Below are 22626 nucleotides of genomic sequence, written 5' to 3'. Positions count from 1 at the left end.
CATTTAGCGCAGGAAGGTGACATTTTACAATTTTTTCTAAAATGTTTCGCGTTTTTCTAAAAGTGTTTATTTAACAATTTAACTTTGAAATTTCTGTGATTATTGGGGGGGGGGGGTTTACAATCTAAATTATTTTTGGTATTTAACAAATGTTTATTGATGTATACTGTGATATTTTAATAAATGTTATTTATTTAAAATTACTTTGAGTATGTTTTATTTCTTACTGGCAGACTGCACGGCTTTTTGATGTTGGGGTTCTGTAAACCTTTTATTTAGTTCTATAAACTTAAGGTAAAGACACATTCCCCAACATTTTTGATTTTCCTATCATTACTGGCTTCATTTTTTCTGATCCATCCATGTTGGTGCACAGTAACAAAGTTACTCGTTCCTTGCTTCTCTTTCCACCCTGGCAAGCTTCCCCTTTCACAGAAATTGTTTTGTCAGGAAGACATTTAAAAAATAGACCTGTTTCATCGGCATTGAATACATCTTTGTCGTCATACTCTTTTAGAATTGAAGACAGTGATCCCTTCCATTGTTCGCAGACTTCTTCACTTACACTGCCACTTTCTCCACAAATTTTGTAAAAAGTGATGTTTCTTTTCTTGAAATTTTCAAACCAACCACTGCTTGCTTTGAAATCTAAAGCCGAGTTGCTTCCCAAAATTCTCTGCTTTTTCTCTCAATATGTTTCCACCGAGTGGAATGTTCTGGGTACGGCACTGGGTAATCCATTTTATCAAGCACTTTTCTACTTCCGGGTATTCCGCTATCTTCATTTTTTTCCGATCCCCTTGATTGTCAAAGTTTTTCAGAATAGTCTCTTTATTTTTGAGAATGGTTGAGATGTGCTCTTTTTCTTTCCCCCTTTTTCAACCGCATCAATCACCTTTTTTTTCTCTGCAATAGAAAGTGTAGTGCATTTTCGTTTTGTAGCCATATTTCGATGACAAATAAACCTGAGCTTTTTCACAGCACTAAAAAGTAAAGTAGGAAGACGATGGATGACTAGAACGAGAAAGGGTTTGTGTTCGAGGAACTGGTCATTCAAGTTCAGAGAACGCTTATTCTAGAAACTCGACCATTGTCCACAGAAAACAGCAGCCGAAACATGTCTCCCCTCCCACATACCTGTGGTGAACACAACTGTGAAAATCACTAACAAAAGAGCCCGAGGACACGTTTTTCTTCTCTAGAGCGCGTAAATGGGGGAGAAAAGGGATAGCTGTTTGAAAATTCGAGTTTTAAGGGAATGAAAAATTTTGAAGTGAATGGGAAAAAAATTCGAGTTACCAAAAAGGTGAATTTAATTCGAGTTAAAGAGATAAAATTTCATTAAAAACGCAATAAAGGTGCAGGGAAATACTTTTTTTCGAGATATCAAAAATTTCGAGTTATCGAAGTTTGAGTTATCGCGAGTCGACTGTATAATGAGACATTTCGATTGTACGTGAGTATGTCGTGCAGAGATCATCTGCAACTTTTTTATATGAACGTAGTCGTTCAAATGAATGAGTTGAATGAACGGATCAAAAGAATGAACCATCCTCTAATGAACGGATCATTAAAATGAACGACATTGCCCACAAGTGGCGGATGGGTTAAAGAAACCGGGCCTGGCATAAAAGGATGTCACGGCCCCATAGCTGCCTATAGATACTAATTTTTACCAAACGATATCACTTAAATATGAGGAAATCATTTGCAAAAATTAAATACTTTTTTTAAACAAAATTTAACTGATGAATCCATTTCTGTGTTTTAATGGTGAACAGTTGATACAAAATAAGCAAAACCTTGGTTTGTAAAAAAAGGCAATTGTAATAGTCAAAGTATTTTTATATGCTTGGAGCTTTATTGATTATTTCCTTAATGATATCTTCTAACATTACTTTAGTTAGAATAGGGAGGTTGTTAGGAAGACAAGGGGGGGGGGGGGTGTAACCCTTTAATTTTGTCTAACACATATGTCAATCCAAAGAGAGAAAGTGAGTCGATTTATTTTCTTGCTTATGGGAGTCATTACATCAATTAAATTAATGAACATGAATTAAATAATATTAGCAATGTAAACCTAATTGTAAGTTTAACATTAAGTCCAAAATAGGGGTTCCTAGGGCTTCTCCCTTCGAAAATTTTTGAAATTATAGTCTTAAAAACGCAATTTTAGATGATCTCTGGTGTAGTTAGGGAGAGAGGAGGTTAGAGTTCCTCAAGAAATGTTTTGGAAGCGAAACTCAAAAATTTCATTTATATATTATTTGCAATGATGTTACAAAGACCGGGGGGGGGGGGGAGGGGGGGGGTCCAGAAAATTTTTAAAATATTAGCTCTGAAAATGCAGTTTTAGAAGATTTTGGGCGATGTTAGGGAAAGTAGCAATTCAAGCAGCATCCATCAAGAATTTTTTGAAATAGAAGTCTTAAAAACGCCATTGTAAGCTTTCTTTGATAAAAACTAGGGCATTGACAGTTATTCAAAAGTTAAGTTCTAAAATAGAAACTTTAACCGACTTGCCATGATTTTAGAAGAAGGATTTATGACGGGACACTTCCTGGAATTTTTTCAAAATTGAAGGAATAAAAACGAGATTTCTGACATGCTTTACTGATGATGACAAGGGGAAGGGGGGGTGGGAGATTTTCTTGAAATTTTTGGATGCTGTAGATTTGAAAACAGAGCTTTTAAATGATCTTTCATAATGTTAATAAGAAGAGAGATTCCAAGGCTTTCAATCGGTAAACTTTCGAAACTGAATTCAATCAACCCAACACTGTTGACAGTCTTTGATGTTGTTATGCATACATACATACACCTTAGAGGTTCCAGTTACATGTCCCGATTAGAATTTGAATGTTATAAAATATAATAAGAAGCACTATACCAAGGGCTCTCAAACTTTTTCTACTCATGGCACCTTTTGAAGATCAGAAGTTTCTCACAGCACCCTAGTCCATCTCTGTTATGCAGACAACTAATTTAACACAATTAGTGCACATAAGTACAGCATATGCAGGACAGAATCATATCCCCCTCCCAAACACTCTGGTGTTACATGATAAGGACATCGAAGTGTTAATAAGTGGAACCACGGTCCTATTGCAGTACAATCTACTTTTCTAGGTATCAAATTTTGGGAATACATGACGGCATACAACAACATTTTTCTCTTTTTGAATTCATCAACTACATAATTTAGGTTTCAAGAACAGTATGCCTGTTTTTTTAAAAATTCTAGTTAAATTTCAGGGAACCATGTAGAAACAAAATGTACCGTAAAAAAAGATTAGCTGGTTTAGATATCACTCTTCTGTAACAAGTTTTGCTTCACTGTTGCCTGGAAGTTAAAAATGGCCTGTTAATAATGCTTTATCATCAGTTAGGCTTTTTGATAACGATGAAAGAGGATCCAGTGAATTTTTATTATAATGTATCAAAAAATTTAGAATTTCCTTTCTGGTCAACCAGTATTATTTTGCCCACTCACCTTACATATATATTGATACCAAGGACACATTGTGGCACCCCTCATCTCTACCTACATCAACCCAGTTTGAGAACCCCTGCACTATACAAAAGGTAAAAAGTGCACGATGATTATAATTAGAAAGCTGTGTGATAAATGGTAAAAAAAAACAAAAATTAGCACAAATGAAAATAATTGAGTTGAACCAAACATATAGACAATGTGAACCACTATGGGTTTAGCAGGGGGGGGGCAGAGGCTGGAAAACTGAAGAGTTTATTGAAATTTGAGAAACACCAGTATTTTTTTTAATATATGAGTTTATAATTTAAATTAAAAAAAAAAACATTGAACAATATTACCCTCTTTGGATAGGAATGAAAAGAGGGAGTGCAATAATTTATTTGCATGAGGATGGAAGGAAGCTGTGCAAAGATTTTTGGAAGGAGAATGAGCAGGGTTACATTTAATGTGAAAAGATGAGGTTAGTGGACAACGGAAGATGTAAAGGTCTGGTTTACCTGGGAGTCCATGACACCATGACATGGACTTTTATATGATACAGAATCTGAAAGTGAGAAATGAAGATAGATACAGAAAGGACTACAGCCAGTTGCAAAAATTGTTTGGTGTATAGATTTAATTTGAGGTTTTAATTTATTTTATGGAATAGGTCATAAACTCTTCTGCTATGATGTTGTTAAGAGGGGAGGGGGAATTTGGGGGTTCTCCTCCTTTTTTCTTTCGAGATTGAAGGAGATGTTCAAAGGACCTCTGAAAATTTTTCGACAGTGATTTCTGACGCTCTTTAATGATGAGGAGGGGACATTTCTTGGTCGGTTGAGGCGGAAAAAACGCTCTTTTTGAAGTTTTTCAAAGCTGAAATCCTAAATATGCTGTTGTAGGGCATCTTTATTGACGTTAAACTAAGGGATGGGGTTCGGGTGCTTTTTCCAGGACTTTCTTAAAAAGCAAAGTTTCAAAAACACACGTTAAGCTAGCTTTGGTGACTAAAAAGGAAGATATAAGCTTTTGGATCCCTGTCTTCCTTCTTTTGGCTATGTCCCAATCTTTTTTTATTTTTTAAAAATTATTGATAAAAAATATGAAACACCCTCCAACAGTTTTCTCTTTAAAAACCATTAAACTTAGATTTGCCATTGTAAAATTTTCAATTTCCAGCCAACTATCTTTATTTGCTTGAAATGCAAGACATCTGCGGCCCCAGATAAAAAAAAAAAGCTTTTCTTGAACTGACCTGGTGCTTTGGTAACCTTAAATAACCTTAATGACCTTTATGTCTCTTTTTCCCACTCTATTTTATTTTAAATATCATTCCTTTCTTCACTTCTTGATAAGTTTTGTTTCACTCTCGATTTTTACATTCAAACACTTACAACTAACTACTGGTGTGACTATTTATTTCAATATTTTCAATCTCTCTCGCTATATTTTAATTTTTCTCCTAGTTAAACCATATTTTGGGGGTTTGTATACGTTTCTCCTCTTAACTCTGATTTTCAGGATGATATTTTTTGTTTAAAAAAAGAAAAAAAAAGAAGAAAGGTAAATGATAGAAAACGTAGGCATATTGGCAGCCCATGAGAATGCTTTTTTATCTAGTAATCATTTTAAAACTGCGGGGTCTTAAACTGTGAATTTGAACCCTTCGAGGGATACTAAGTAAGAGAAACTCAATACATTATTTTTCGTAAAAAAATGTTAGAAACAAACATTTCCGAGGTCTTAACTAAGATTATCGTAATAATACAGAATTTTAGATGCTCCGATTTGTGTTTTAAGATTGCATTTCCTATTGAAGTTCATTAAAAAAAATATTATTTTGTCACTTTTATTGCAATTGTTATGAAGTACAATTCATAACAATTGTGAATTGTCATTCATAAGTAAAGTAAATGTGAATTGCCATTCATAAATGAAATTGACAAATGGACAAAAATATTTTAACTTTTGGTTACTGCCAATGTTTTCTTGTTTTTTTATTGCAATGAAATTAGCGGCCCCATTTCTGAAAAACTGGAGTGGTGTAGCACCTTTACGGCTCCCTTAGTCATGGCCTTGCTCCCTCCACCTGCGGGCTTGAGTCAATGCATAAAGAGGGATTGGAAGTTTTAGAATTTACGTAGCGGTATTTATATTTTGCTTTGTAGAGAGAGCAACTGATTGGCCCAAATTATGATCCGCCCACCCGGCAACTGCCCGATTGCCTGCCAGCTGCATCTGCTCCTGTTGCCCATCTCTAATCCCTGCACATTTCCAGTATTTTAAGAATCAGTAGACATTCTGTATTATATTTTTCTTAGGCAAAAAGGAAACTGTTTTTTCACTGGTCAGATATATTCATTTACTGGGCTGCTGTATCAGTTTCCAACTAAACCCCCTCAAAAAGATGAATATTTTAATGGAAAATTAGTTATAAGAGAGATACAGTGAAGCACTGTTTATGCGCTTCTCTTTTAAACGTTTTAATCATTTACACATTTTTAAAAATGGTCCCTGCAGAGTTCAATACATATTAATGTATACCTGTAATAGTTTTTTTCATACAGTCCCTTTAAAAACATATAAACAGTGCTTCACTGTAATTTAAAGAAAAAACAAGTTTTATTCATTAAAAATATATTTCTTAATTGTCCAATTCTGCACTGATTCTATACCTGGATGTTTTAAAAAGTAATGCAGACACAGAAAAAAGAAATAAAGGAATAGGAGATCTTACATATACATAAATCTACTGCATTTTAAGAAAATAAAAACTACAAATTTAGTAGCGATGAAATCAATAAGATACTTGTGATATTGAGGGAAAGTTTTCAGCAGAATCAGAAATTGACAGGCATGGCACAAGGAATGCATTTCTGCACTCCTGCACTCATCTAAAAATGTGCATGATTGTTTGGTCATTCCTTTTACCGTTGAAATTTTGGAGCAAGAATTCCCAGCATAGGATGCCGAATCAGGGTTGCTGTGAAGTAAACATTTAGGAAAATCCACAGGAAATGGGTGATGGGGAACAAGAAATGGGGAGGAAAGAAAGACAAGCAACCAAAAAAAAAAAAAAAAAAGGCCCAATTATCAGGGATTATAAAGTGACAGAACAAATAGAAAAGATAGTTATCTTAAGAATTGGTATTTGAATGATAGTTTAATGATCTCTTACATGTAACAAAATAGTTTAAAAAGTTATCAAAGTAATTGACATACCTAATTTTTGCAGGTTTTAAGCCATAAACTTCAACATAATAGCTAATTTCAGACACTAAACGATCAGTCATGGTATCAAAATCATCAAATGTTTCTCCCTAAAGTATTAAGTATAGTTAACAGAACAGTCAATGATGCAACACACAATTTTTGAAAGAATGTAAAACCTACAGTTGTAAAGTGTAAGTTAAAACATTCTAACCTGATTTCTTTCTGACATGAGGAACTCAAAATTGACAGTTGGTAGCCCCAGCTCTAAATAGGTTCTAACCAGTCTCAAATCAGCACTGTTGCCTATAACATAAGTTAGAAATTTAGCTAATAATACAGCTTACAATATCAACTGCTATCTAATTTATTTCTACACAGTTTGGTTGTTCGTATATTTTAATTTTAAGTATGGAAAGATTAGAGTTTCGTATATTTTACAGATGGTGAAAATTAGCTTTTAAGTAGATTACTTGACTCCATTTCAGAAAATTTCAATATCTTCCCTTTAAACATTTTTAACCTCTATATGTATGTTGTATTAAATACCAAGTAAAATCATATTAGCGAAAATGAGGAGGGAGCAATTCTTATTTCTGAAGTTAATTTCATATTTCAGATTACATGCAACATTACATTATTTCATCCTAGTCATTAGTGTTAAAAAATACAAAGCATATCCTTCTACTTTCGAAATGTGAGAGAAAAAAAGTAAGCTGCATACATTACACAGGTGCGAAATTAAAAATTTTTTTTGGTGACTTTGATTTTAGTAGTTAGTTTTTTTCTACCACATCAAGTTTTTTCTCTACACCTTATAGGAATGTAACACTTTCAGTCATATTCTCAATATCTTCTCTCTGTGGTGAAGAAACTCGGCTCCCTAAAGCAGCGAGCAAAGGAAAAACTCTGCTTGAACCGGATGCATATTGTCCAAGTTGCTCCAAGTATGAATCACATTAGCCAAGTGTTAACTGAAGTCGAGATTAAACGGCAACCGCCATTGGATAGAGTCATGAGCGCCCATATGCAAAATCTTAAATGGAGTGGGAGGGGGGGGGGCTCAGATATTTTCATCATGGTTTAGCAGAATATTTTCCCTGTGAAAACCAATTTCAGTACAGATTAGAGTCATTAAAATTTGACATTTTTAATAACATATTCATTGATGGCTGGAGAAGAAATGTTTTTACAATTTTGTACAAAAACAAGTATTAAAAGCAAAAAAGTTCTAATTTCTAAGGGGAGGGGGCTTGAATCATCACTTATCCCCCTATATGGGCAAAGCAAAGTTTCAAAACAAGCCCATGCTTGTACTTTGGTTGTCAAGTTTGTGAAATGGTCATCTCATTCATGTTGTATACAATGTGTTAGAAACCTCGGTGGGAGGATAAACGGTACAAGGAAGTGTATGTCATTTGTTATGGTGTGAACCAAACGAGCAGGTAATTAACTGCTACTTTTGCGTCACAAAAATTAAAGGATTCTCTGCAAAAAGTAAACATAAGATTAAGTACCCAGACTTACATTCAGCAATGCAACCAGTTTTTCATAATGATGAATAAATAATACCAACACTTACAGAAAATTTTACATATGACGATGCAGTAGAACCAATGAAAGTTGATGAAGCTGAAACTTCTATTGCATCTGATTCAAGCTAAGCTCCTGACATAAATGATCAACCACAACTAATTCATCAAGAAAAAATAAATGATCTTGTGAGAGACTTAAATTCATCAAGGAAAAAAACCCTCTTAAAATTACTTGGATCAAGATTGCCAGGTTGGAACCTTCTCCAAAAGAGCACTAAGATAACCACTTATCGCAACCGACATAAGAAATATTTCTTTTTTTTTTCACATAAGGTGATTTATGCTACTGCAATAAAATACCGTATTTTCGGGAATAGACCCTGCACCCGGTGTAAGGTCCCCACCCTCCATAATTGAGCACCCAACATTATACAACTTAAAAGCACAATTAGTAGTAAAGAAAGCTGGATTAAATGTAAATGAAAATATTTTTTTATTACTCGTTAGTATTTTTAACTAACGATAATGAAATATTTTTAAAAATCCCCATTTTACACTTTTTGCCCTCGCATCCCTCGATTGGCCATCACTTTCAATGGTTAAATCATCCGATTTCCAACGGCAAACGCATCTCTCCTTAATGCCAAACTTTCCAGCAGCAAGACGATTTCCAATTGCTTCTGCCTTTATTGCCTTAAACTTAAAGGCTGCAGTATAACTTTCCAATCATTTAAGAGCCATTTCAAAAGCAACTCTGAAAACATTCCGTAAAGAAAGATAAGCCACGAACACACGAACGACAGCAAAAGATGCAACACGACAATGTGAGTGAATAGTAAAATTAGAGCTAAGAGACAAGTTTCCATTAGGTTGCTTGACTACCCTGATCAACTCTCTTTTGTGTGGGGGTGGTAAATTCCCTTTACAAAACTGGACATCCATCCCCCTCCCTTACTAGTACTTTTGCATACAATGCTCCTCTCCTTGACCCCTTCGCTCGGATGTGAAAAGGCTTGCTCACCCACGTGGATCAGAGTTTTTCTCCTCATTGTAACACGTGCAATCGCTGACTTACCTTTCCTCCCCCCCCCTTTGCTTTACTTGTTGCTCAAGGTCGAAGGATTTCCTGACCCCATTGCTCCGACACGATAAAGCTTGCTCGTGCTCGCCCTTGTGGATTAGCGTTTCTCTCCTCAGTGAAACATGTGCAATCATTAACTCACCTTCCCTTCCCCCTCTTTGCTTTGCTTGTTGCCCAAGGTCAAATGATTTCGCAAAATGAAAGGAAATGATGTGGTGCCATCTATTAGCAGCATTTTCATTTTTTTTTCTTTTTGAGATTATAACTTTTTTTTCTACTTGAAAATAAAAAAAAGACCCTGTATCCGCCGCACCAGTTATATGCATCACACTGGCAATTTTTTTACTTTGTTTCTTGTTCTTCTGCTTTAAATTGTTCATATAAGTCAGTAGAATGGCGATAGTTCATCAATGGCTCGAAAACTGGCTTGAAGGCAGTATTACTCCATAATGAAAATGCCCTGCCATTGGTTCCAATAGATCATTCTTGCATAATGAAAGGATCTTATGAAAATTCGAAGATATTGTTTCATGAAATCGACTACTTACATCATAATTGGAGTATATGTGTAGTTTTTGAAGTGCACATATACTCCAATGCCTTTCTCATTGGTCTGCAACTCGATTATACAAAATTCTGCTATTTTTTGAATGAGTGGGACAGCAGGGAAAAACATGAACATTATATCAAAAAGAAATGGCCAGAAGGCAAACAATATATTGCAGTTGAAAAAAAAATCCAAAACATTCCTCTAATCGATTAAAAAAAAAATTCTCCCACCTTTACACATAAAGTTGGGATTGCTGAAGATTTTTGTTAAAGTAATGGATAAAGAAGGGTGCAGATTTAAATATTTGCTGGAACAGTTCCCCTCACTCACTTATGCAAAAACTAAGAAGAGTATTTTTATTGAACAATAAATAAGAAAGCTTACGAAGGACCAAAATTTCAAAGCTAGTTTAAGTGATTTAGGAAAACGGCATGGATCGATTATAAAAACGTTTTGAAAAATTCTTAGGAAATAATAGAAGTTCCAACTATTAAAAGTAAACTAATGAAATGTTAAAAAGTTACAAGAACTTGGGATGTTTAATGCCATTGAAAATTTATTTTTTGGCATCTCATTTAAATTTTCTTCCTGAAAGTATGGGAGCTGTGAGCGAGGAGCATGGGAAGCATTTCCACCAGGATATTTCCGCAATTGAGGTGCAATGTCAAGGATGGTTTACTCCTAATATGCTTGAGATTACTGTTAGAATCTTATTAGAGAAGTCTGTGGTAGTGCCTACAAGAGAGCATTCGCAGTTAAGGCATTTACAGCTACATAAAGTACAAAACTTAGGGATTTTTTTTGTGAGAATCATTAATTTTTCATAAAAAATCCCTTTCATTCTTCTACAACTCTTTAAACAATGGATTATTTTTGTGTTTTATATTAGGTTTTAGCTTTGTAATAGTTAATATAAAAGGGTAAATGACAAAAATATTGTACATGTGTTGAATAAATGTCATTAAATTGAAATTTTAAAGATTTTGGATTTTTCAAAAGTCTGTGGGTGATTGAATCTTTTCATTGTCATATTCTTTTTCAGCACCCCCCAAAATATGAAACTCGCAACTAACTTAATGAGGAACAGAAACCTTGTTTACCAGTGTTATTACTTTCTTTTTCAGGAATGGTGCATAACTGAAAGCCTATAACACATATAGTTTGGATAAAATTAATTACTGCAACTACACAAAAATATCTTTAAAGAGAAAAAATTTCATTAAGAGACTTCGAAAAAAGATGTTATATTTACAGCTTACTAATTTATTACATCATTATCGAATGTGGTATGCTCAATATCTTTTCGCTTGATTTCAGTTTGTACTGCTTTTAAACGTCTTTTTGTCCTAAAAGCAGATTATTTGAGTCATCCAGAAAATAAAGACTACGTTAAAAATGTGTTTGCTAAAGTTTTTAGTCTCTCAAAGATTAGCTAGCAATAAAATTTTAGGCCCTGAACCACAGCAAAATTATAGATCAATCAATTATTTTTCACGTAAAATTGCAACACTGTGTGCATTAAGGAGCACTATTGGAAATAAATTACCCCCCTTCACACAAGCTGATAAGCAAATCACTCCGTCAAAGGGAAAAACACCTTTTTTAAAATATTTTGGCAGTATTTTTATGCATAAAATGGAAACGAAACTCAGGTAAAAACTTTTGACTTAAAGAAGTACATTCGAGATATAGACAACTTTGTATTGAAAACACAAAATTATTTTGGACCTAAAGAAAACTTTAAGTTAAAGAAATATTCAAGTTACTACGCTTTGAGTTATCGAAAGTCGACTGCACCTTAAATTTTCTTTTCATGTTTTTAATTTAGTTACTAAAATTGTATGTTAAATCAAAACAACTTCATATTTTTACATGGTATTATCTGCGGATTATTCTAAGATATTTTTCCTTCAGGCTGATTTTAGGATCTGCATACTATATACCACCGCAGATAATATGGTCATGCATGTGGCCTGTATGCCAGGTGCCCTGCAGTCCACATCATTTGACTGTGAACCACAAAAATACTTCTATCATGGTGCCAAAACACTTGTCCTATACAGAGTGTGGTTGGGGGCGGTTTTCTTTAGCGACGAGTCATTCAGTTTGGACAGCAACACTAGGACGGACAAGCCATATTTCCATTTGGTTCTTGATGTACTGTGCTTTTTAATTATGTTGTTTTTCTGTTGGGTGAGGGGAAAGAGCATGATTCTTGTTTAACTGTTTTCTTTAAAAACCATCCAATCCCTTATAGGCTGGGTTAGGGTAGCGAAATTGCTTGGAGAGTTAGGTGATACATAATATAGTTGGTTGATTATTTTAAGTTTTAAAGATACTGTTTATGTAATTTCATGTTTTAGCAAATTATTTAAATTGCGAAGAAACTTGAATATGTTTTTTAAAGGGTGCGCATGCATTTTAGTAAAAATTTTTATTTCTCATCAGAGAAGGGAAAGGGGGGATTTTTGTTCATTGATGGGAGTTCCTTTAAATGCTTAGCATGGGCATCCCCATACGACTTCTGCTAGTAAAATCAAAGTATATCATAAAAATATTTTGGGCTACAATTTCATTACAAAATAAACATTATGAAACGATTTTATAGAATGAAACCTCTTTTTTTTCTTCTTGTAAAGATGAAAACGAGTTGTATAGTTTGCTTTTTTAATCTGCAAACTCAACTATTGTTAGCAAAACTATTTTTTAAATTACATTGATAAAATACAACTGCATTTAAAAAGGAAAGACTAGAAAACATCTCACCATCCAATCCATGAACGCAAATCACCAAATGCATGCCTTCCGGACTGAATGCCCTCAAGTCACTATCACATTGGAAATATGGAACATCAGATGCCAGACTAGGAAAGTCACTAAAAGTAAAATAAGAGATTAATGAGAGCCTAAGTTGTTTAAAAAATAAATGTTTGTCAGAGCTAATTGAAGGAACAATCACTTTCCATGAATATAATTTATGAGTTTTCTCAACAAAGTAGATCAACTTTGAAAACATTCTACAAAATAAGAAATAAATGTAACATTTTGCTGCACATAAATTTTGTACGTCATTAATTCCTCACCTAACTTTGAATTTCTACAAAAAATTAACAGCTCAATTCCTTAATCAAATTCCATGATTTATTACTAATCATTTAAGCTTATCGTGTCTGCTAATGACAAAAACTGAATCCACGGTCTAAATATTGCTTTTTTTCTTTCCTTTTTTTATTGCACATTACTTCACAGCCAAGAGCGAATACACATTGGCTCGGTCCACTAAAGCAGCGTGCTAGTAAGGGGAAGGACTTGGCTTCAAATCTGGGTCGAAATATATGGTTTTAATGGGGTTTTTTTCTTCAGCAGAATTCTTATTTAAGTTTCCATTGATTTTCAAAATTGTACTCATAGCAGAATTCTAAGCAGCAGTTCTGTTGTTGTTAAAATTAGGAAACAAAACATTGATTAACTTTTAAAATATTTTAGCAAAGTAGAAGCGTAAATTTTATTTTGATGCTTTACTATGCATTGGTTTAGTGTATATCATCTCGTGGTTGCATTGAAATCAAAAAATTCGTCCTTTGAGTGTAAATGCTTCACATGGGTCAGCCAGTCATATAAAATTACGTTTCTGGAATTTTACTATCGGAAAAATTGGCAAAGACAGGATTTGAATCTGTCCTCACACTGACATTACCAAAGATGGTCTAAAACCCCATTTTAACAGCTAACTTCGAAACTTTTATGGAGGAACTTCTGCCCCTCCCCCTAGCACCAACATCATTTAAAATAGCCTTAAATTTCGTTTAAGGGCTTGAATTTCGATAAATCACAGGGAAGCTCCCGAAAACTCCCCCTAACATTATCGAAAGTTGAATAAAATTGTTTCTGGATTTCCAATTTCGAAAAATCGTTGACCCTCATGCCAATATCAAACATGGCCCACGGTTGCATATTTTAGATTGTTTATCTTCGAAAAATTTCTGGGAGTGGGCCCTGGATCTTTTCTCCCCTAACCATCTTTTAATATCGTCTAAAACTGTTTTTGAACTACAATTTTGAAAACTTTTTGGAGAAGAACCTCCAAAGCTTCTACTTCTAAATGTAATTAGATAAAAATATAACAATTGTGTTTTTCAAGTTTCAATCTAGAAAAATGTCCGGGGAAACGCCCCCAGACCACTTTTCCAACCTCCCTAAAATTAGCAAAGATCGTCTAAATGCATTTTTAAGGTCATGCAAATTAGAAAAAATAGATCCTCTTCTTGATTTTTGTCCTATTTATTTCTAGTTCTGGGGACAAAGGTTGTTAAGAGCCCAGCAAGTTAGGGGGGGGGGACGTGCTCCCTTGTGCCTCTACACCTCTGTCAAGGACGGTTAAAACTTGAGTAAACAGAACATGCAAAGGTATAAAATCTGCAATTTGTGAATTATGTTGATTAGTTCTGATTTGATATAAATCATGAAATATTCTGTTGGAAAACAAAAAGCTAAAATAGTAAGTAAAGAAATTGATGCGAAGAAGTGAAACAAGTTTTAATTTTTTTTTAAACACAACTCAAAAAATGTTGCTGAAATTTAAGAAGTACAATGGTGTGCTTAAAAAACATGTGAAGATTTTCAGTTTTAATGATATTGAAATTAACAACTCAATGACAGTATTAAAATACACAAATAAATAACATACCTGTACCACAACCAAGGATATTGCAACTGTTTTCTAAATTCTTCTTTTGCTTTGACAAAGCTGAAAAAATATGTGAATATGTAAATATTTGCACAATAAAAGGTTTAAATGCTGAAATAACATTTGAAAATTTTAAAAACAAAGGAGAGTTTTTATATAAGTAAGCAAATTCCTTTGAATGTGCAGAGGATTTAGTGGATGTTATTTTAAATATTTTTAATGCTTCTTAAGAGTTAGGAACAGTGCCAGAGGACTGGAAGCTGGTTAGCATAACATTGCTCTTCAAGAAAGGGTCTAAAGGTAATGCAGGGAATTATAGCAGGGCTGCCGAGAGACAAGGTGGGCCCTATGCCATTTTTTTCACACAGCCCCTTCTACACTTCCCCCGTTTCCGCTACAATATTTACACATATAAAATGAAGAAAACAATAGTTAGTAAACTAATGCTGAGGAACATAAAATGATATTTAATTCAATTAAAAAAACTTCAGACAGCCCTTCAAAATTGTATCACTTGATTTAATACATAGATAATATAAAGGGTAAGCATAAAAGAACATCCCAGTTTAAAAAATTTACCGTAAAATCCCGAAAGTAACCCCCCCCCCATTTTCAAAACAAAACTTGTTGATTTCAGAAGAGGGGGGGGGGTTATAATCGAGATTTTTCTGAAAAATTAGCCAAAATAATTGTTTTTAGTGGTATTAATTTTAGAGCACAGAAAAGAAATAAGTAAATAAGAGTTAATATTAATGAAGAGAGAAATTAATTAATAAAAACCTGTCATACTTTTCTAGTAGTAATAAATTGCATGAGGGTGCCATTTTTTTTCGGAAGAAAGGATTTTGCACCTTAAGTTGGCAAAACCCCTATAATTTACTGCTTGAAAATTCATTATCTACTGAACGTAGTAAGATTACATAAAAGAAGCAAAATCTTAATGTTCTTGTTTCAGAATAGAAGCAAAAATCGCAATCACGGCCGCAAATTCGTTATGAAGATCGTAATTTCGAAAACTGAGCTTTACAAAGTTCGCGAACGCAAACACAGACAAATCTCTTACTCGATTTAGTAAAATTTACATTTCTGATGATCCTAAACTCGTTCAATTACATTATTTTTCCTTCTAAAAAGGTTATTTTTTAGTTTCGCGCTACTTTTTAAGCAACACGTTTCCAAAATGGCGTCACGTTTTCAAAATGGCGCCGTGTTGAAGATCGTTCAGTTTCACAAGTCAGAACAAAAATGCTCCTTCCAAAATGAATAAAAAGCAGTACAATCGTATAAATTTCTTTTGTAATACATATGAACAGAAAAAAAAACAAAAAAAAAAACAAAAAAGAGGCCCTTGCATCAAAAGGAGCCTAGACATTTTGAAGGAATAAACCGTGAAGACCATTTTTTTTTTCTTTTTTGTTTAAATCATTTTGTTTTCTTTCTTATTTATTTATTTTTTTTTTCAGAAAAGCAAAACTTCACATGGAGGGGGAACTAAACCTTTGTAAATGCTTTCCAAGTAAAACAGAAAATGTTATCCTTCTTTTTTTGGAGGGATTGTCAAATGAAGATGATCGGAACATTTTCAGGTGAAGGGGGGGGGGGATATATTTAGGATTTTAAAGTCATTTCACTTGTCGCAAAAAAGGGGGGGGCTATAATCGATAGGGGGGTTACTTTCGGGATTTTATGGTATATTTTATAAAGTATAATACTTAGCACTATAAATGATACATAAAAATAAAGATAAACTGCAAAAGTCTTTTTTTCACGCACAAATGTTGGATGCGTGTGCCATTCGTAACGTGAAACACATCTATAACATAAATTTTGGAATATTTCACGGTCAATTTTTTGTAATGCTACAAAGATGCGATCTTTCAGTTCCTGCATTGTTGTAGGCAATGGTTGTGTATAAATGGTTGTGTAGGCAATGGTTGTGTAAAGTCTTTGACAAAAAATCTTAAAAAAAACAAAAACATATGGGGTTAGTTTGGTGCTCTGCCTGGCCAACGCATAAAGGGTAAATCATCATCACCTGAACTGTCAATTCAGTGTTGCGGAACGGCAGTGGAGCAGGGAAATGGGTTAGTTAGCCTCTGGCAGGTGTTTTTACTCCCAAACCCTCAGCAGGGCAAAAGCACCGGGGGCGGGGGGACATACCCCAGAGGTCTTGGTTTTAACATTGTTGCCAATCCAAAAGCAGTAGTTAATACACATGAAAAGATTGTTGTGACCAAAAAACCCTTTTTGGAAGGAATTTCTGCTGGCTGCGCTAATGCGAAACGTGCACGTTTAAATAGTTAATATGTTCAAAAAAACGCTCAGAGTTTATCTTCATTTTTATGCTCATTTAGAGTGATAAGTGTAAAAGTCTATGAAACATAAATTTTTACAGCTGGGAAATTCTTTTATGCCAACCCTGTATTTTTAACCCCCAACACACCAAGGAAGGGGGTTATAAGTTTGATGTGTCTGTGTATCTATGCATCTGTGTTTCTGTCTGTAGTACTCTAAGCGCCTAAACAGATGGTCTGATCTTGAAAAACTTTCTTTTGTTCGAAAAGAAAGTTGATCAAGAGTGTTCTTAGCTAGGTTGTGTCTTTGGAAGACATTAACTAACGAAGATATTAAAAATCTCTAAAAGGTTTTTTGCGATTTTTGTAGTGAAAACATATTTAAAAATTTCAAAATCTACTACTAAAATCAAGAGTATTTTTTTCTGCATCTGATGGAACGTGTTTGGAACTTACATGTTCTACAGAATTTGGATGATAATGCTTTTTAAAGCAGATTTTAAATATGACTAAGCCTTTATTCAGCAGTTAATAACCGAATTCATTGTTGGTCAACAAGGATTTCAAAAGCAATGATTTAAAAAAAATTTCTGTTGCCAGTTTCTATTTGTTAAGAAATAAAATACTTGTGATTGATTTTTAACAGTATAAGGTTTTTAAAAGGATTTTTAATTTTCCCTCTTGCTTCTACTATACATTTGTGACACAGTCAGGGTTTTTTTTTTAATTTTTAATTTTAGTTACGTATAAATGAAAAACTCGGCTTAGCTCAACTGATCAAACTGAAAATAATATTAACAGTATTAATAATATTAATATGTTGTAATAAAAATATTCCTCTCCTCAAATGTGCCATTCCCCTCCCTCCAAGAGGGTTGGCGCACCTCCTCAAACATGAAGGAACCAGGCTCTCAAAAAGAGAGACCTCTTACCACTAAAAACACCCCCACAAAAAATGGTCATTCTAGGTGAATTAAATTGTTTTCAGGAACGACAAAAAAAAAAAAAAGAAAAAAAAAAATCAACAATATTAAAAAATTTAGTTCATTTACAATATAAGCATTTTGACTTAATAACTCAAGCAACCTTAAAATTAAAACATGGATAACTGACAAATCGTGTCTAAAAGGTCCATCTGAACAACAACAAAAATGAGCAAATAAAATGGAACAAATAAACAGAATATTCCTATTGCTGCATTTTTGACTTATCGACTTTCAAATTTAACTTATGTTTTATCATAATTATTAAATAATGTTTTGAGTAAGAGTGGCCGAAAAATAATTATGGTCACATGTACCCATAACAAATATTCAATTGACTAGTTATAAGCACATTAGCTTGAAAGGATCTTAAATATTTTAAATAATGGCAAAATTATACCCATATGATAGGAAAAAGAAAGCTAAGGTACATACCAATGAAACTGCAATCTGATGAAAAACAGCAATGTAAATTTCTTTAGAAAGAAACCATTCAAAAACTTAAATGCTAATTGAAAGATGCTATTTTAGGAATCCCCTGATTTTATACAAATACAATACAAATGCAACAGGCTCTTAGCCCAGCTAGGCTGGTCCTAGTCAATTTATTAGTCCCCAATGAAGATCAATGGCCTCTTAAAGCTATCCAAACCCTTGCTCATTACCACCTTTTTTGGTAAGCTGTTCCAAGTGCCCACAATCCTACTAAAGTAGTAGTTTTTCCTTATTTCCAGGTTAGCCTGAGATTTAAATAGCTTAAAACAATGACCCCTCATCCTGCTTTCCGTGCAAACATTTAATCCATTAACATCATTCATTTTGATAAATTTAAACAACTAAATCAAGTCCCCTCTGGCCCTCCTTTGCTCCAGGCTAATATTAAGCCTATTAAGTCTGGTATCATAATCTAAATCAGAAAGTCCCCTTACTAGTCTAGTTACCCTTCTTTGAATCCTTTCCAATACACAAATATCTTTCCTCAGATAAGACGACCAAAACTGCACAGCATACCCTGAATGGGGTCTTACTAAACTCCTATATAAAGGCAAAAGAACCTTCTTAGATTTGTTTGAAATAGATCTATTGATAAACCCAAGCATTCTGTTGACTTTGTTACTCGCAATGCTGCACTGTTGACTAAACATGAAGTCCTGATTTATTAAGATACCCAGATCAATAACATTTTCTGCCTGACTAATGATTGAACCCTGTAAACGATAACTTGTATGCTTATTTCCATGACCTAAGTGTAGCACTTGACATTTCCTTACATTAACTGAGATACCCCACTTATCCGCTCACATAGTAATATAATCTAAATCCTCTTGAAGTTGTTTAACCTGTTCTTCATTTTCTACAATCCCCATAACTTTTACATCATCAGTAAAACAATTCATGCTTCTAGAAATATTCTCATTGATGTCATTCATAAAAATAATAAACAAGAGAGGCCCTAAAACTGAACCTTGAGGAACCCCACTTAAAACATCACTCCATTTAGAATGATTTCCCCTCACAACTACTCTGTTTCCTTCCATTGAGCCAATTTCTAACCCTAAGTAAAGTTTTTCCACCTATTCCTATATCAGTTAATTTGCTGAGAAGAGCAACATGCGGTATCTTATCAAAAACTCTTCCTGGAATATCGATTGCAAACTTGATTAATTGGCAATACAAGACAAACCTACCTGTTATTGTTTCGTTGTCCATAATCAGTCATTTATCCTAATATACAAATACAAATGTGTTGACCAGCAACAGGCTCTGGGCTCAGCTAGGCTGGTCCTAGTCAATTTACAATCCCCAGTGAAGATCAATGGCCCTCTTAAAACTTATCTATTCCCTTGCTCTTTACCACCTCTTCTGGTAAGCTGTTCCAAGGTTCCACTACCCTGCTAAAATAATGATTTTTCCTAATATCCATGTTAGCCTGATATTTAAATAGCTTAAAACAATGACCCCTTGTCCTGTTTTCAGTGCTAAACTTTAGCCCGGTAACATCTTTCATTTTAAGAAATTTAAACAACTGAATCATGTCCCCTCGGTCTCTTCTTTGTTCAAGACTACATTTTTAGCATTCTAAGCCTGGAATCGTAGTCTAAATGAGAAAGTCCATTTATTAGCCTTGTAGCCCGCCTTTGAACCCTTTCCAATACATTAATATCTTTCTTAAGATAAGGAGACCAAAACTGAACAGCATACTTTGAATGATCTTCCCAAACTTCTATATAAGGACAGAAGAACTTCTTTAGATTTGTTTGAAATAGATCTATTGATAAACCCAAGCATCTTATTGGCTTTGTGCACAGCTATGCTGCACAGTTGACTAAACTTTAAATCCTGACTTATTAAGACGCCCAGATCAGTAACTTTTTGTGCCTGACTGATGACTGAACCTTGCAAATAATAACTTGTACACTTATTTCCATGCCCTAAATGTAGCACTTGACATTTCCCAACATTAACAGCCATACCCCATTTATCAGCGCACTCTGTAATATGATCTAGATCCTCTTGCAGCTGATTTGCTTTTTCTTCATTTTCTATAAACCCGCATAACTTTGACATCATCAGCAAAAGAATTCATGTTCCCAGAAATATTTTTATGAATATTGTTCATAAATACAATGAATCAAACAGTCCCTAACACTGATCCTTGAAGAACCCCGCTTAAAACCTCACTACATTTAGAATAATTTCCCCTTACAACTACCCTTTGTTTCCTTAGCCAGTTTTTTACTCAAATGAAAATTTTCCGTCCTATTCCTATACCAGCTAATTTGCTAAGTAAAGCAAAATGTGGTACCTTATCGAAAGCTTTTTGAAAATCAATGTGAACAACATCTACAGACTTCTTATTGTCTAAAGCCATGGTAACTTTGCCATTGAAATGCAATAAATTAGCTGCACAATATTTACCTTTCCTGAAACCATACTGAAAACTAGTCAATACATTATTAGTCTCTAAAAAATTTACTCTCTTAATTTTTATCAATGTTTAAAAAATTTTGCAAACCACTGAAGTTAGACTCACGGTCTATATCTTCCCGCACTCCCTTTAGACCCTTTCTTGAAGAGTGGTGTAATGTTAGCTAGCTTCCAATCCTCTGACACTGTTCCTGAGTTATAAGAAGCATTGAAAATATTTAGAAATACATCTGATTATTTCTCTGCAGATTCAAATAAAATTTTTGGATGAATATTATCTGGTCCCGGAGCTTTAGTTGCTTTAATTTTTTTCAAATGAAATAGAACCAACTCCCTGGAAAACAAAATCCTCAAACTGCATAATAGCTTGCGTCTTGCTAGTGTCAACTGTTGAAATACAGTTAAGTTATAGCCATGTAACTCAGCATGTAAGTCTATCATCACTATCATCTTATGCACTTAAACATCAAAGCTTAAAATTAACTGCCATAAATTTAATTCAAATAGATTTTGGCGAAAATTTCCCATTTTTGACTACGAAAACCACTTTGGATGACCTCTAAAAAATCAAAGGTCCAGTTTAGAGAAAAAACAAAACTGGTTTTAAACATCTTTCATATGCAGCTTTTAGGAATATGAGTTTCAAAAAAACTAAAAATGGTGGAGCACACCCATCCGTTGAACCAGTATGGATTGACGCTGCGGTGAGTAGTTAATCATATACTTATTTCCGAGAGTTACTCATGGCTTTAGCAGATATTCGGACCCAAACAGGGCAAAAAAAGTTTAAAAATTTCCATTTTCAATTGACCTCAAAGCCATGAGTGAGACACCAAAATACACTACTCTTTGTGAAAATTGTAACACCATGGAGGAAGCATCATAGTTGAATGAAATTTAATACACAGTTGAGTGGTAATGGTACAAATAAATGATTACATTTTCAAACCAAACAAACAATAAAAAGAGATAGAAATTAGTATCTTGTGTGGCCACCATGCACCGCAATAAGAGCTGCTAGATGACTCAGCATGGAATGAAACAAAGTTTGAATATCTGCCTGCGGAAGAGTATTCCATATTGTTTGTATGCGCAATCAAAGTTCTTCTGTGGAAGCAACAGGACGAGGATCACGAGCAAGACGGCCCCCCATGAAATCCCACACATGTTCAATCGGTGACATGTCTGGGGAGTATGCATGCCAAGGAAGAAGCTGTACCTGCTGGGAATCAAGGTAGGATTTGACAGTCCTGACGACATGCAGACGGGCATTATCCTGCTGGAATACAGCCCCTAGCAATCCTTGCAGGAAAGGAATAGCTTGGGGCTGTAAAACTTCCTTCGTGTATCGAGTACTGTTCAAATTGCCCACAATTCATAGCAATTGTGATCGTCTATGATATGCTATGGCACCTCAGACCATAACTCCGGGTGTTCGTCCACTGTGGCATTCAATAATGCACTCCAGAATGTGCGGTTCACCGGCATAGTGCCTGACACGAATTCAGCCATCATGGTGCACAAATTGAAGCGGGATTCGTCAGAAAAGACGACCTGCTGCCAATCAGCACGACAGCTCCTATGCACATTGGCCCATTGTAGCCGCAGGCGGCAATGGTTTTGCGTGAGAGGAATCCTGTATAAAGGAATCCTTGCGCACAGCCTACGCTCCAGCAGACGTCTCCGAACTGATGAAGCACACAATGAAACACCTGTAGCTGTTGACCATTGTGCGGTCAATTGTCTAGAAAAGCTGTGTGGTCCGTCAGCGCCATACGCATTAGATGTCTGTCATCTCAAGCTGACGTCACATTTCAGGGTCCACTCCCGGATTTCTGACCTTCGCCCATCCACTGCTTCCAAACACCCATGATTGTTCTACT

General features: G+C 34.6%; 1 protein-coding gene across 1 annotated transcript in view; it reads right to left on the bottom strand.

Annotated features, from left to right (window-relative positions):
• Positions 1–22626, bottom strand: part of LOC129231735 (protein FAM135A-like) — a 128703-nt gene that overhangs the window by 17397 nt on the left and 88680 nt on the right. Inside the window, exons 14-17 of the mRNA XM_054866097.1 lie at positions 14539–14598; positions 12618–12727; positions 6900–6991; positions 6698–6795 (exon numbers count right to left, since the gene is read on the bottom strand). Coding sequence (XP_054722072.1) covers positions 6698–6795; positions 6900–6991; positions 12618–12727; positions 14539–14598 — 360 coding nt within the window. The remainder of the gene's footprint in view (positions 1–6697; positions 6796–6899; positions 6992–12617; positions 12728–14538; positions 14599–22626) is intronic.

The sequence above is a fragment of the Uloborus diversus genome, chromosome 10, assembly GCF_026930045.1.
Source record: "Uloborus diversus isolate 005 chromosome 10, Udiv.v.3.1, whole genome shotgun sequence".
Taxonomy (NCBI): domain Eukaryota; kingdom Metazoa; phylum Arthropoda; class Arachnida; order Araneae; family Uloboridae; genus Uloborus; species Uloborus diversus.
This window is presented reverse-complemented; position numbering and strand designations above follow the sequence as displayed.